This window comes from Thamnophis elegans, chromosome 14, assembly GCF_009769535.1.
Source record: "Thamnophis elegans isolate rThaEle1 chromosome 14, rThaEle1.pri, whole genome shotgun sequence".
Lineage (NCBI taxonomy): Eukaryota > Metazoa > Chordata > Lepidosauria > Squamata > Colubridae > Thamnophis > Thamnophis elegans.
In genome coordinates, this window is record NC_045554.1 from 47,875,996 (window position 1) to 47,889,398 (window position 13,403).

General features: G+C 49.3%; 1 protein-coding gene across 1 annotated transcript in view; it reads left to right on the forward strand.

Moving 5' to 3' along the window:
* Positions 1-10,605: 10,605 nt before the first annotated feature.
* JPH3 (junctophilin 3) overlaps positions 10,606-13,403 on the forward strand; it is a 39,987-nt gene continuing 37,189 nt past the window's right edge. The window contains exon 1 of the mRNA XM_032230254.1: positions 10,606-10,987. Within this exon, the coding sequence (XP_032086145.1) occupies positions 10,606-10,987 (382 nt within the window). The remainder of the gene's footprint in view (positions 10,988-13,403) is intronic.

Consider the following 13,403-nt stretch of genomic DNA (forward strand, 5'->3'; position numbering starts at 1 on the left):
GAGAGGAGCGGCGGGAGGCCGGATCTTGCCTCGCCTCGCCCACGCCCCCCCCCTCCTCCCTCTCGGGCGCGTCACGATTGGACCGCCTTCCCCTCCGAGGCCCGCCCCTTCATGCTGGCCTCCCTCTCACCACCCACCTAACGGGACTCCGCCGGGCGGCCGCCGCTGTCATTCACGGCTCTTTGCCCCCCCCCCCGCCTCCCACGTCCTCAGGCCCCGCCCTTCGGCGGGTCGCGATTGGCTCTGGCGAGGCCAAAGAGGTGTGGCCTGGAGAGAGGGCTGTTTCTGCGCGTGTTTCGGCCGCGTGCTAACTTGCGCTGTCTGACAGGAGCGGGGGGGGGGGAGCTCGCTGGTCAATCGCTGACGGATGGGGCGGGGCATGGGTAACCTAGCAACGGAGAGAGGAACGGCTACGGAGAGTGAAGAGGGATGGGAAGGAGGGGGGGGTAAAAGCTCGGGTTGCCTAGCAACTGGGTCATTAGCATGGAGGGACCAGGGAAACGGCCTGAGGGCGGGAAATTCCCTCATGGCCACCATCACCCAGCGACCCTCTGGGGCCAGACAGGCCTACCTACCTCGCAGGGTTGTTGTGAAGGCGAAAAACGGGATGCTACATTGTATGCAAGGAAGTGGAGACTCTGGAAAGAGTTGCAGAGAAGAGCAACAAAGATGATTGGGGGACAGGAGGCTAAAACATATGAAGAACGGTTGCAGAAAATGGATATGTCTAGTTTAATAGAAAGAAGGACTATGGAGACAATGATAGCAGCCTTCCAATATCTCAGGGGTTGCCACAAAGAAGAGGGAGTCAATCTATTCTCCAAGGCACCTGAGAGCAGAACAAGAAGCAATGGGTGGAAACTAATCAAGGAGAGAAGCAACTCAGAACTGAGGAGGAATTTCCTGACAGTGAGAACAATTAACCAGTGGAACAGAAGTTGCCTTCAGAAGTTGTGAATGCCCCAACACTGGAAGTCTTTAAGCAGTTGTTGGATATCCATTTGTCTGAAATGGCATAGGGTTTCCTGCCTAGGCAGGGGGTTGGACTAGAAGACCTCCAAGGTCCCTTCCAACTCTGCTATTGTATTGTAAAAGAAAGAGTGCAGAGAAGAGCAAGAAAGAGGATGAGGGGACTGGAGACTAAAATGTATGAAGAACAATTGCAGGAACTGGGGATGTCTAGTTTAATGAAAAGAAGGACGAGGGGAGACATGATAGCAGTCTTCCAATATCTCAGGGGTTGCCACAAAGAAGAGGGAGTCAAACTATTCTCCAAGGCACCTGAAGGCAGAACAAGAAGCAATGGGTGGAAATAATCAAGGAGAGAAGCAACTTAGAACTGAGGAGGAATTTCTTGACAGTGAGAACAATTAACCAGTGGAACAACTTTCCTCCAGAAGTTGTGAATGCCCCAACACTGGAAGTCTTTAAGCAGTTGTTGGATAACCATTTGTCTGAAACGGTGAAGGGTTTCCTGCCTAGGCAGGGGGTTGGACTAGAAGACCTCCAAGGTCCCCTTCCTTCCAACTCTCTTATTCTATATTCTAAAGACAGGCGCCTACGTACAAGTTAGATAAGAAGCCATCTGCTCCGATGAAAGGCACCAGGAAAAAAAAACCAAATAAGAGATAGGCGCCTCTCAAGAAATTGTCAAGTTGACCCCACGGAATGGCGAAAGCCGTGTGGAGGAGAGAAGACGAGAGGAATGCTAGAAACTAATGTGCCAATAAAAGTAAAGACATCAGTAAAGAGCCCAATAGCAATAGCAATAGCAGTTAGACTTATATACCGCTTCATGGGGCTTTCAGCCCTCTCTAAGCGGTTTACAGAGCCAGCATATCGCCCCCAACAACAATCCGGGTCCTCATTTCACCCACCTCGGAAGGATGGAAGGCTGAGTCAACCTTGAGCCTGGTGGGATTTGAACAGCCGAACTGCAGAACTGCAGTCAGCTGAAGTAGCCTGCAGTGCTGCATTTAACCACTGCGCCACCTCGGCTCCAAGGGTGGGAGGGGTCTTGAAGACTCCTCCTCTCCTTCAGCCAGCGATCCAGACTGGCCTACCTAGCAGGATTGTTGTGAAGCTAGGGAAAAAAAAGGGGTTACATCTATCCCAGGAAATTTATTTGACCATGTGAAGGAGGGAAGGTGGAAGCGATCAATAAATACAAATCAATGGAAGCCATAAATGCTTCCCAGGTACCAAAAGATACCACAGTGACCGAGACAGCCGAGTGCTGAACCACCAAGGAGAAAGTCCGCATTGTTTTTTGAACTTGGCACCCTGAAAGGAAGAGGCAGTGTGGGGGGGGGGGGCAGCAGCCAAGCTCTGTACCTCCCCCTCTTGTTTTGAGGAGGGGCTGCTCTGAGTCCTCCGGGATTGGGCGGCCTATAAATTTAATAAATGAAATGAAATGAATGGGAGGATTCTGCATTTCATCCCTGGAGGACTCCACCTGGGCACCGACATTCGAAGAGCCTGCGACCCAGCGGTTCGTGCAAACCAGCGTTCGGGCAATCTTAACCCAAATGGAGGATTCTGCCATCCTGTGCGAATTGAGATTTCCTATTCAAGGTATTCAGCAGTTTCTGATTACTTACCTTTTCAAATAATTCTTTCCTTTCCTTGCTTCTTAACCCTGGTAAGTTTTAGGAGGCGTGGGCTTCAACTCCCAGACTGGCTGGGAAATTCTGGGAGTTGAAATCCACACATCTTAAATTTTGCCAAGGTAGAGAAACACGGATTAAGAATCGAGGAGATCTAACTTTTATTTTAGCTGAACAATTCCCCCCCCCCCCTGCTTAGGCACATGGCTTGATACTGCTACATTCTGTGATCTGTTTCTTTTAAACAGTAATGCAAAATCTCCCTTTCTCAGGAATGTGTGTCTTTTCAGATAATCCCATCAGCGAGGGGGGGAACGGGACTTCCATGGAACAAATATGCTTTAAAAATCTGTTATCACAGATGGGCACTGAGTTCACACATTCCGCTAATCTCCATGTGGCGAATAAACTGCTATTGAGGGTTTGTTCCACAAATGGCCTTTAAAACAAACCAAGGTGGATTCAGTAGGTGGATTAAGACAAAGAATGCTATTGCTTCCACGTGCTCTGTATGTTTGGACTTTTATAGGAAAAACTGTGATAAAAATTGATTAGGTCTGATTGGTAATCTGTGAGTTGTGGTTCCAGATGATCAGGTGTTTGGCTGGGGATTTCTGCTTGCCGTCTTCCTCTTTGGCTACTGTGGGGAAAAAAGGCTAAAAGAATAAGAGAGACTTAGTTTAGTTTTGGCCAAGAACTTGCATTTCATTATCTTAGATGCCATTAATATAATAAACAAGGTTGTGTGTCTATTTAAATCTATATATGCATGTATGGTGAGTGTCCTCTAGCGGCTATTTCAGTGATAACATCATGCTACAGTACAAATTTTCCTTTCCTTGTCCATGAATAGGATGGAGGGGAAATAATAATAATAATAATGCCTGTACTTGGAAGAAAAAGCTAGAGAAGCAAACAAGGTTTTAAAAAATAATAATAATGTTAGCGGATACAGCAAAATACCTAATGTCCCCTAAAATCCATCTATCTGAACGTGGCTGAGATTGAGAAGTAGCCTTAAAAAATACGATGAATGAAATCGTCATACATCTGCAAACGGTTTTCTGACTTGGTGGTACAAATCTTCTTTTAGACTACTACTATTTCAGACTGGCAACCTGTGATTACTGGATAAAAATAATGAGACATTGCTGATTACCTAGGTGTGAATTAAGTATCTGAACATTTCAGTTATAAAAACCTGGTGAGACAATTCAGTCATTGCTTTCTGAAAATAACCGAGTGCATCTCCCAATGATAAACGGAGGCTGCACAACTCAGTGGGTTTCGTCGAGGGTAAAACCCCAGGGAGAAAGACTATGATTGCACAGCATGGCTTTGTTTGAAGAATCTGTTTCCTTTCAGTTAGTGGAACAAATCTTGAGCTGTATCTGGGACTCTTGAAAACAGCTTTGATGTTTGTATTATGTTTTTTTCACGATGCAATGAAATGGTTTTGTTCTACCCTTAAGTGTTTTAGTGCTATACAGGGTGTTTTTTTTTTGGAAAACTATTTCCCGAATCTGATGCTGGGAATTCAAGAATCAATATTTGCTTTATGTATGTATATTCTAATCAGACAACGCACCACACAAACTCACAATTTTGTTTTGACTGTGGTGGACTTGAACGGACATTCAGATATTGCGTCTTGTATGGTTTTAGCGTGGTTTTAGCATGGTTTTAGCCTGTGTACCTTTCAAAAAGTACACATCCACTGACAGACGTGACAGCTCCAAACTGGGATTTAGCCCCCATCGCTTGTCAGTAGCCGGATGGCTTCAGATTCCAGCCAGATTTTGTGTACGGGTGATAACGTCATTGACTATAAATGAGTAAAATTACTCATGAGGCCACCATCTTGTCAAATGCCATGTCATGTCTCAGCAAGCCACCAAATGGAAGAAGGAACACTCAGTCTGGTTATTCCCACCCTCATGTCCAGCAATGCCACAGTCCCTTCTTTGTTCCCCATGTGCTTTTGGGGGGGGGCTGCATTGCTAATAGCACCAATAGACCAAGAAGGTATTTATAATTCTCGGGCGATCACAATGGGTTGCTGCCAGGGAAACAGGAATGCTAAAATCATTCCAACAATTTGTTTGGGGAGATTGAAAACCAGCAGGCCTGAAGCAGCAGGCCAGCTTTCCCCCTAGGAGAGTCCTGAGTTCAAGAGTCTGTGTTTCTCCCCCACAAGGAGCTCTGCTAACTGTAACTAGCAGTAACAATAATATGCCTTCGTAGGATTCACATGTATTCTCAGGAGCAGCGCATTCTTGGCCGGTGCTCAGGAGCCAACAAGGCAGCTGTTGCAGCCCTTCTAAAGAGAGTGTTCTGGCTTGCTTCCCTGCACTCTGCGCATCATGTCAGTCGTCTTTCTCTGGTGTCGCTGGAATGTCGAGAGGAGGGAGCCAGTTGGAAGCGTTTCTAAGGGCCTCCTGGCCAGCTTCGGCCCCTTTTCCAACGACGACATTCTGCTTTTCCTCTGCATACCTCAAACCCAAACTCTTAACTTTGTGGCCTAGAGCAGGGGTGAGAAGAGGTGAGGCAGTAACCCCCAGCATGTGGGGATGAGCCTTTGGTTTCATGATGAAGGCACCAGGGTAGAAACCAGGAGTTCTAGTTCCTTCTTAGGCATGAATGCTGGCTGGGTGACTGTTGGAAGAAATGCCCGTCATGCTAACTTCCTACATGACTTTGGGCCAATAACTAGGAGACAGTGAATTCTGGTCTTGCATAGGCATGAAAGCCAGCTGGGTGATTTTGATTTTGGGCCACTCACTCACTCTCTCAGCCCACCCACTTCACTGTGTTGTGGAGAAAATAGGAAGAGAAAAGAGTATTAGATATGTTCACTGCCTAAAAGTCGGCATAAAATAATCTTTAAAAAGAAAAGCAGAGCTGGGTGGTGGTGGTGGTGAGATTCCTGGAACTGTGGACTGTTGATATTTATTTCATTATGGTAACTATACGTTAGGACTTTCAGGAGCGCTTTCTGTCCAGTGTTGTCCCACAAGAATCAGTAGTCTTTAAAAAAAAAAAACCTTTCCATCCACGACCTTAAACCTAGACATCTGCAAGTTGGTGCTGATTTGCAGAGTGATATTTATTTGCTCAAAGATGCCTGCTCTGTTTGGTCAATTGCAGTGTGAAGGAATGCAATCAGGTGTATTTTGGCCTCTTGGTTTTGCAAACTGTCAGGAGGGTGGTATGGTACCTGGATGAACGCCTGATAACCCATCTGTTTGGGCCCGATATATAGACTTGCCCACCCATAAGGGAGATAGGTAAAACGTAGCACAGAAACGTTGAGGGTAAAGCTTCAAGGGCTTGCAATAGCTCTTTTTCCCCAGGCGGGGGAGCCTGGCTCCTTCCCTGCAAGGTGGTTCTTACAAAACAGGACTCTTAATCTGGAATTATTACCTGCATCCCAGAAGGGAATTGAGCCTCTGTTGGAGGGCAGCCTCCTTCCGTTTACTGTGCCCCCAACCAAGGCCTTAACCAGCGGCCAGACCACAGTGTATTTTGTGAAGAACCTCAGGCTTTATTCCTGAGCTCAAAAATATCTTGAGTTCAGATTTCAGCTTCCCATAAGAGCTTTTGTGTCAAAGATTTCATAGTCTATTTCAATGTTTCAGTGTTTCTCAACCTTGGCAACTGTAAGATGTGTGGACTACAATTCCCAGAATCCCCCAGCTAGCCATGGGGAATTCTGGGAGTTGGTCCATGCATCTTAAAGTTGCCAAGGTTGAACTCCCACGCTCTTAAGATGTTTAAGCCTGTGTCTGTGGACATAAAAGGAGATGGGGAAATCCTTACTTTCCCCCCTTCTTGCTAAGAAGATAAATCTGGGTGAAACCCAACCACTGTTGCCTCTGCTCCCTCCTCACATTCCCTGTGACCTACCAGTGAGAATGACTCACACCATGCTTGTAGCAAGCCCATCCCTTTCGAAACACCTCTGTTTTAGCTGTGGCTCTTAAAAGCAGGAGGAAGAAGGGAAGAGTCTGCCTGGACATGTGCATTCTTTTCATTGATCCTAACTCCTAGCTAGGCCTGCAGTTAAACATCTCAAATGATGACACATCCACGAGAGAAGTAATGGTATTACTTCTGAGGGCATTTGGAAAATTCTCTCTACAGTAAAAGACAATTCATGTAACCTACAGTAACAGTATTCTGATTTTTCTAGTTTTCCCCGGAGCAAATGATTTTATCAAGAAATATTGAGGGTCCCGTCCCCCCAATCAGGCTTCCTTTTGTGGAAAATCCACTTGATGAGTTTATTCCTTTTTAGAGGATGGAGGATTGGCAGCTCTGGTTTGTTTTATCTGGACTTGGTTTGAGAGCCATGTGTGACTTTGTACCTTTTTCTCTCCTGGAAGCAAAAGGACTTCCGGAATATGATAAAGCTTACTAGCCCTTGGCTTGTCTCTGAGCAGGATCAGCTCTCTGCTGTTGAGTTTCTTGATTTCACTTTGGAAACTAGCTGGAATTTTATCTGGCTAAGGAAGATCAGATTTGCAGTGATTGGAAGGATAAACACTACCAAGATCGTACTGAGATACAGCTAGTGGCCAGCAAAGCCCCTTTGGCTAATTTGCTGCACTTATGCAGATAGCAAGAAGATTAAAAGCTTTGATCTCACGCATCCGTTGCATGGCGAGCCTGTGCGAGAGGGCTCCACATTATCTGTCTGTGCACCACAAAGTATGTAAAGAGCATGCAGTTGTCAAGAATAAGTAGAAAGCCATTTGAGGCTCTTACCAAAGCTTTTAGCAAAATGGTTTCAAAGTCAAAACGTGTGTCAGAATTTCACTTTTCAGTTCATTATGTGCTGACTTTCTTAGCCTGAGAAAGTATACACCCCACCATCAGCAAACAGAGATGCTCTTAAGACCATCTGCTCTTCTAGCTTCCAGTTAAGCTAGTTTATTGTCATGCTGGTACACAAGAATCACAGTCAGCACTAAACTGGTGCTAGATAAAAGTCAACGGCATTCAAGAGGGGTTAGTCTTAGTCTTAGGACATTTGTGGGAACATGGGAACTGTGGGCTGATCGCTGTCTTGACTCCACCCCCAGCTCTGCCTGCTCTCGTCCTGCAGTCGATGTTATCTTAGCAGTTATATCAATAGACAGGAAAGAGTTCTCTAAACTTATTTTTCTTCAGATGTCCTGGGCTTCAGTTCCTCTAAGCCAGTGTTTCTCAACCTTGGCAACTTGAAGCATTCGCTGGCTGGGGAATTCTGGGAGTTGAAGTCCAGACGTCTTCAAGTTGCCAAGGTTGAGAAACACTGCTCTAAGCCATATGAAAATTACAGCAGAGAGGAGAAGCTCTCAGGCCTGCCAAGGTCCAGGGGGACATCTTCCCCAGCAATATTTGGAGATGCTGGTGAGCAGTTCTGAAGTTTGCTTCCTCCAGAGTAGTGCTGGCCTGAACCCGCATTGTTCCCTAAGAGAACAAAGTTAACCTTGATCCCGAAGGCCGACCCAGTTTTCTGGATGAGCTTTTTTAGAAATGATCCTTCCCTTCGGTTGGGTATCATGTTGGGTGAGCAGATCCCCAGGTCCTTGTAGAGAGAGAGAGAGAGAGAGAACTTTTAATCTGGTTGGGAAAGGTGAAACAAGCACTTTACAGCGCAACATGGCCTGCATCAGAAGAAGCACTGAATTCTTGCAGTTGTTAGAAACCAAACCTCTCATTAATAGTAGGCAGAGTACGGAAGGGTCTACTCAAGAAAGAATCTCAAACCCTAGAAAGATGTTCCTCAAGTCAGAACATCTTTTTGCATAAAAGCTACACACTGTCTTGATCCCGTTAAGATGTCTCTTGGGCCAAGCCTTTTGCTCTGTTGCCTTGATTCAGCAAATATTCCCTATTTCCACAGAAGATTTAAACCCTGATACACCAGAGCACCATTTTAAAAATGAAAAAGGACTTAATTTCATTAGTTGAACTAACTGCTGGTGAGACGGAGGAGACAAACCAACCCCTCTTGCTATCATATCAGGGTGCTTAAAATGGTCACTTTCATTGGGGCCATCTAGAAATGCCCACCCAAGTCCTTTTTATTTTATTTGAATGACGGCATTGTCATTGCTAAGAAGATCAATGGATTGATTGCTGGGTGGGCACGCATCCCTTCAAATCTATTTCCTCGCAGATTAGGTGGGTTGGGTTGGGACTGCCTCTCCCAGAATCCTCAGACCCGGCCTTTGTGCGTGTGTGACCAGTGAGAGTTGTAGTGCTAAGATGCTTGCAGAGAACCAGTTTTGACTTCTCTACTGCAGATCCATGTTTACAATATTCAGATTTTGCGGGGCAGGTTGTTTTCGTAGCCTTAAAAAAACCCCAGTGTGGAAAACTGGAGCAATAGCCAGACTACAGTTTTAATTGATACTAAATCAATGTTGCTGCTTTCTTTCTTTTTAATGTGGAGACGTAATACTTAAAACATCTTCCAGAGTTGGAAGAAAGAATAAAAAAAGGAAAAGCCGTCCTCAGCACTTAGGTTAAGATTGCAGTCCTAAGCAGGCTCCCTTCTCATTCTCTAAAACCAAAGTCACTTAGGAAGCAGCATGAGCCATAGATGTGAAAATTCATCTCGGGCTACAGTATCTCCTTCCTAGAAACGCCAGACTGCTGCAGGTTGATAAGATTCCACCCTCTCCAGTTCTTTAAACTTAAAAATAAGTATTTTTTTTGTGTGTGTGGGGGCATTGTATCCCTTTGGCCTGATGGAGCTGTTTGGAGGTTTTTGAGCCCTCTGCCTCCAAGGAGGGGGAGGGAAGAGCGGCCGAGATCTGTGTTGGGAGGGGGGAGGGAGGACTCTACCTTCTGCAGTTGCTGTACCTTTAAATACAAGAAGCTGGCAGGGGGGGTGGGCAGAGACAGAGATGCTGGGCTCCCTTCCCCTTAATAAGCCAGTGTCCATCTAGTGGGGAGAAGAAGAGGGCGAAGGGACTCAAGTGAGTCGGGGGTCCAGGGCGGGGGAGGAGGCCGGAACGATGCGAGGCGCTCCTCGCCCCTCCCCGCTCGGAGCTCCAGCCAAGGAGCCCCCTTCCCCCCCGCCGGTCTTCCGCCTCTTCCGCCTCCCGCATCCCTTCCTTCTGCCGCCACCCGGCTGGTGCCAGGGCCCCCTCCCCAAAGGACAGCTCTGAAGGCCGGCATGGGCCAGCTCTGCCCGCCCGCCAGCCGGAGCCGAAGCGAGTGAGCTGCGAGTCGCAGCGGGGTGGGGCGGCCGGGGGAGGCGTGGGGAAGAGAATGAAAACAGTCTTTCGGGGTGGGGGGGCTCCGAGGGAGACGGAGCGCGCGCGGGTGTGTGTGTTTGTCTGTGTGCGAGGGAGGGAGTGAGGTGGGGGGGCGAGAGAGTGCGTGAGATCGAGACGGTCACAGACACTGCATTGCTGCTGACCCGGAGGCTCTCCCGCGAACACGCCGCGGGCAAAATGCTGCTTTGCCCAGGAACGGCGGAGCAATTGTGCCAGCCGAGCGGCAGCAGCAGCGGCAGCAGCAGGTGGAAGGCACCGCGGGGGCTGTGAGACCCTTTGTCTGGTCTGTGGCGTTGCTTTCTCGCTTCCCCCTCTCCCCTCCTGCCGATCCAGGAGCCCCCCCTCCTTATATGTTGGCCGTTGGCCTTTGCCCGCGCCGCCCCCTCCCCTCTCTGACTATTGCCCGGGGCGGCTCGAAAGGACCCCCGCCGGCGCCCCCCGGCCCGGCCCGCTCTGCCCCTCCCGGCCCCCGGAACCCTCGCTGCTCCGCGGGCCCAGGAGGGCTTTCTTCCCCCCGGCAGTAAGGCAGGAGGAGACGGATCCGGAACCGCTCCCCCCCCCCTCCCGCCTCTGGAGAGAATGTGCCAGCGGCCAAGCCCGGCTCCCTCGGCGGCTCTGGGCGTTTGGTGCATCGTTTAAGGGGGCGGTTTTTTTGTCTCCCCGGCTTTCGCCTCCCCCCCCTCCCCGCCCCACCTTTTTGAGATTTTGCGAACTGCGTTACATGCATGTCCAGTGGGGGAAGGTTTAATTTTGACGATGGAGGGTCCTACTGTGGAGGTTGGGAGGACGGCAAGGCTCACGGCCACGGCATCTGCACCGGCCCGAAGGGGCAAGGCGAGTATGCGGGCTCCTGGAGCCACGGCTTCGAAGTGCTGGGCGTCTACACCTGGCCCAGCGGGAACACCTATCAGGGCACCTGGGCGCAAGGGAAGCGCCACGGCATCGGCGTGGAGAGCAAAGGCAAGTGGGTGTACCGAGGCGAATGGACTCACGGATTTAAGGGACGCTACGGGGTGCGCGAGTGCACCGGCAACGGGGCCAAGTACGAAGGCACCTGGAGCAACGGACTGCAGGATGGCTACGGGACAGAGACCTACTCGGATGGAGGTAAGCGGCGGCGGCGGCTTCCCCACCTTCTCCTGCCGGCTGAAGCGCTGCGCGCCGCCCTTTTAGACCCACCTGCTGGGTGGGGATGTTTTTAAGAGGCGGAGGAGGAGGAGGGCATGAGGTCTCCGGCCTTGCCCTGCGTTGCTAACCTCCGTCCAGTCCTTGAAGTTCAGCCGGCGCCGGAATTAAATCTTGCTGGTTGAAAGGAAGGCCTCCTTCCAAGCCGGGTTTGCAGGCTGGAGATGGCTCAGACTCCTCCTCGTTCAGCTGCTAAGAGAATGTTGTCTCTCCACCGAACCCAGGACTAATTGGGCATAGAGAAGGTGGGGACAGCAAATAGGTCTTGTGTGTTTATGTCTGTGCAAAGAGTTCCCCTTCCTGGTTCTGAAGGCTCCCGGATCCAGGGTGGGTTGTGGGAAAGGAGGAGAAGAATTACAATCAGAAATATGCCATCAGGTTCCCCTTGCTGCCCTGAGTCTGGGGCATTTTGGGAAGGGCTGGCATAAATCTCCTTCAAGGGACAGGTGGCTTCTGTTCAGTAGGATGAGATTTGCTCAGGGAAAGCCTCTCTGTGGATTCGGTCTCCTGGACCAGATCTGGGGGGCTGCGGTTTTATTGGCCCCGTTCAACATCTCCCTCCAGAGAGGAGCATTGGGCCTCCATTCACCCCCACCACTAACCCCACATGGGACGGAAGGGTTAAAGTCTTGCTCTTAAACCCCCCCCCCCCCCCGCCTTGGCCAGGCGATTCTCTCCAGGGTCAAACTGTATTGCAAACTCTTTCCCCTTTTTTAATTTCCCTCCAAGTCTGGCGCTCCACTCCATGGGTCCGCAGTTCATTTGATAACCAGTTGCAATTCACAGAGGCTTCTTCTTGTTGAGACTGCGTGGCTGGGTGTATGTGGAGCATCCAGAGGCTGGTAGGAACAGCTGCTTCTTGGCTTCAGGAAGAAGCCCCAGGGGTTATTGCAGAGGGAAGGAAGGTGGAGATGTGGACTGACTAAGCGGAAGCAAAATTAGCCAAGGCCAATGGAAGAGAGAAAAGCATGAGGGCGAATGTAAGATTAAGGTCTCGCTAGCTCGCACAGAGCAGCTTTCCTCTGGAATGGCCTGAAATACTCCACCTCCGGTTAAGTGGCTGTTTCCTCTGTTAACCTTTCGGTGTGCAGGCGCCAGTCCTACTCACCCCATCCCTGGAGGAAAGCAGGTCTTTGGTCTTAATGTCACATATCAGCCTCTATCAACGCAATCCTTCCTTTTGCCTCTCTGCCGCCCTCCCACTCTCTCTCCCTCTCCCCGGCATGCCTGATTTCGAGCCGTGTTCGGCCAAGAATACATCCTCTGCTTTTCAAAGGGCCTGCGGGAAGAGATCCGGAAAAGAAAGGCCAAAGGGAAAATGTATTTCTGTGAAATAGAATTTGCTGATGGGAAGCAAAGAGGGGAGGGCAGGAACTGAGCAAACTTTATTAGATTTTTTTTTTTACAAAGGCAGGTGGCTGCGTCTGGGGATCCGTTTTATGAACTGCACTTGCAATGAAGCAAGGGAGGGAAGCCGAATGGGATACACTCTTCATCTTTTGCTGTATTTACATGGCTTATATCAACTCCCTCTCCCCCCCGCCCGGAAACCTTCTTTCGTTCTCAGTGCCCAGGTTTCTCTGAACTCAGTGCTGAAGTTCAATCTGCATTTAATACCTCTGAGTGAATCCTCTAAAACTGCTCTTCCTGATCTGGTGCCCTGAAGGAATGTTGGGAGTCTGGAATGTCTTTCCACCCGGTGGGTTGCCAGGCTGAGGAATCTTAGTTCCCGAGTAGACGCTAAAAGAAGGAAGGTGGGCTGGAAGTATTCTTGGCCTACCCATGCCTTTACGCAGAAGCCATGCAGGCACGGTGGTACAAGTACTGCAGTGCTGCAATCCCCAATGAAACCTGAGGGAAAAAATGCAAATATTCAACCAAAGAGGAGATAAATGTGCAGAGCCTCCATAACCTCGACGAGGCCGTGGCCTGCTTCAGACTCAGAAAGAATCCGAGAAACAGACCTCAGGTTGATGGTGAAAATTGGCTCTGGGGAGTTGGAAAAAATCTACCCAACCCCATGGAGAGCTAATTGTGGGGAACATTGTTCAGGGCATGGAGTGGTTCTCATCCCACTGGTGTTCAGCCCGGAAAGGGGGCTACACAGAGCCCTCGAATTTATGTCCTGCTCAAATTCTCATCTCACCTATTTTGTTCCTTTATGTTCATGACGGTGGCAAGGGAAAAGAACCCATTTGAATTGTGGGAAAGCGCAAGGGGGGGTCCCGCTGAGCATGAAATCTCTCTTGGTCAGAGCCTCTTCTCTGGCCCTTCTGACAGTGACTTAGCAAACCTCCTACCTCTGGACAATAGAATTCCAGATGTATGAGGGGTAGTT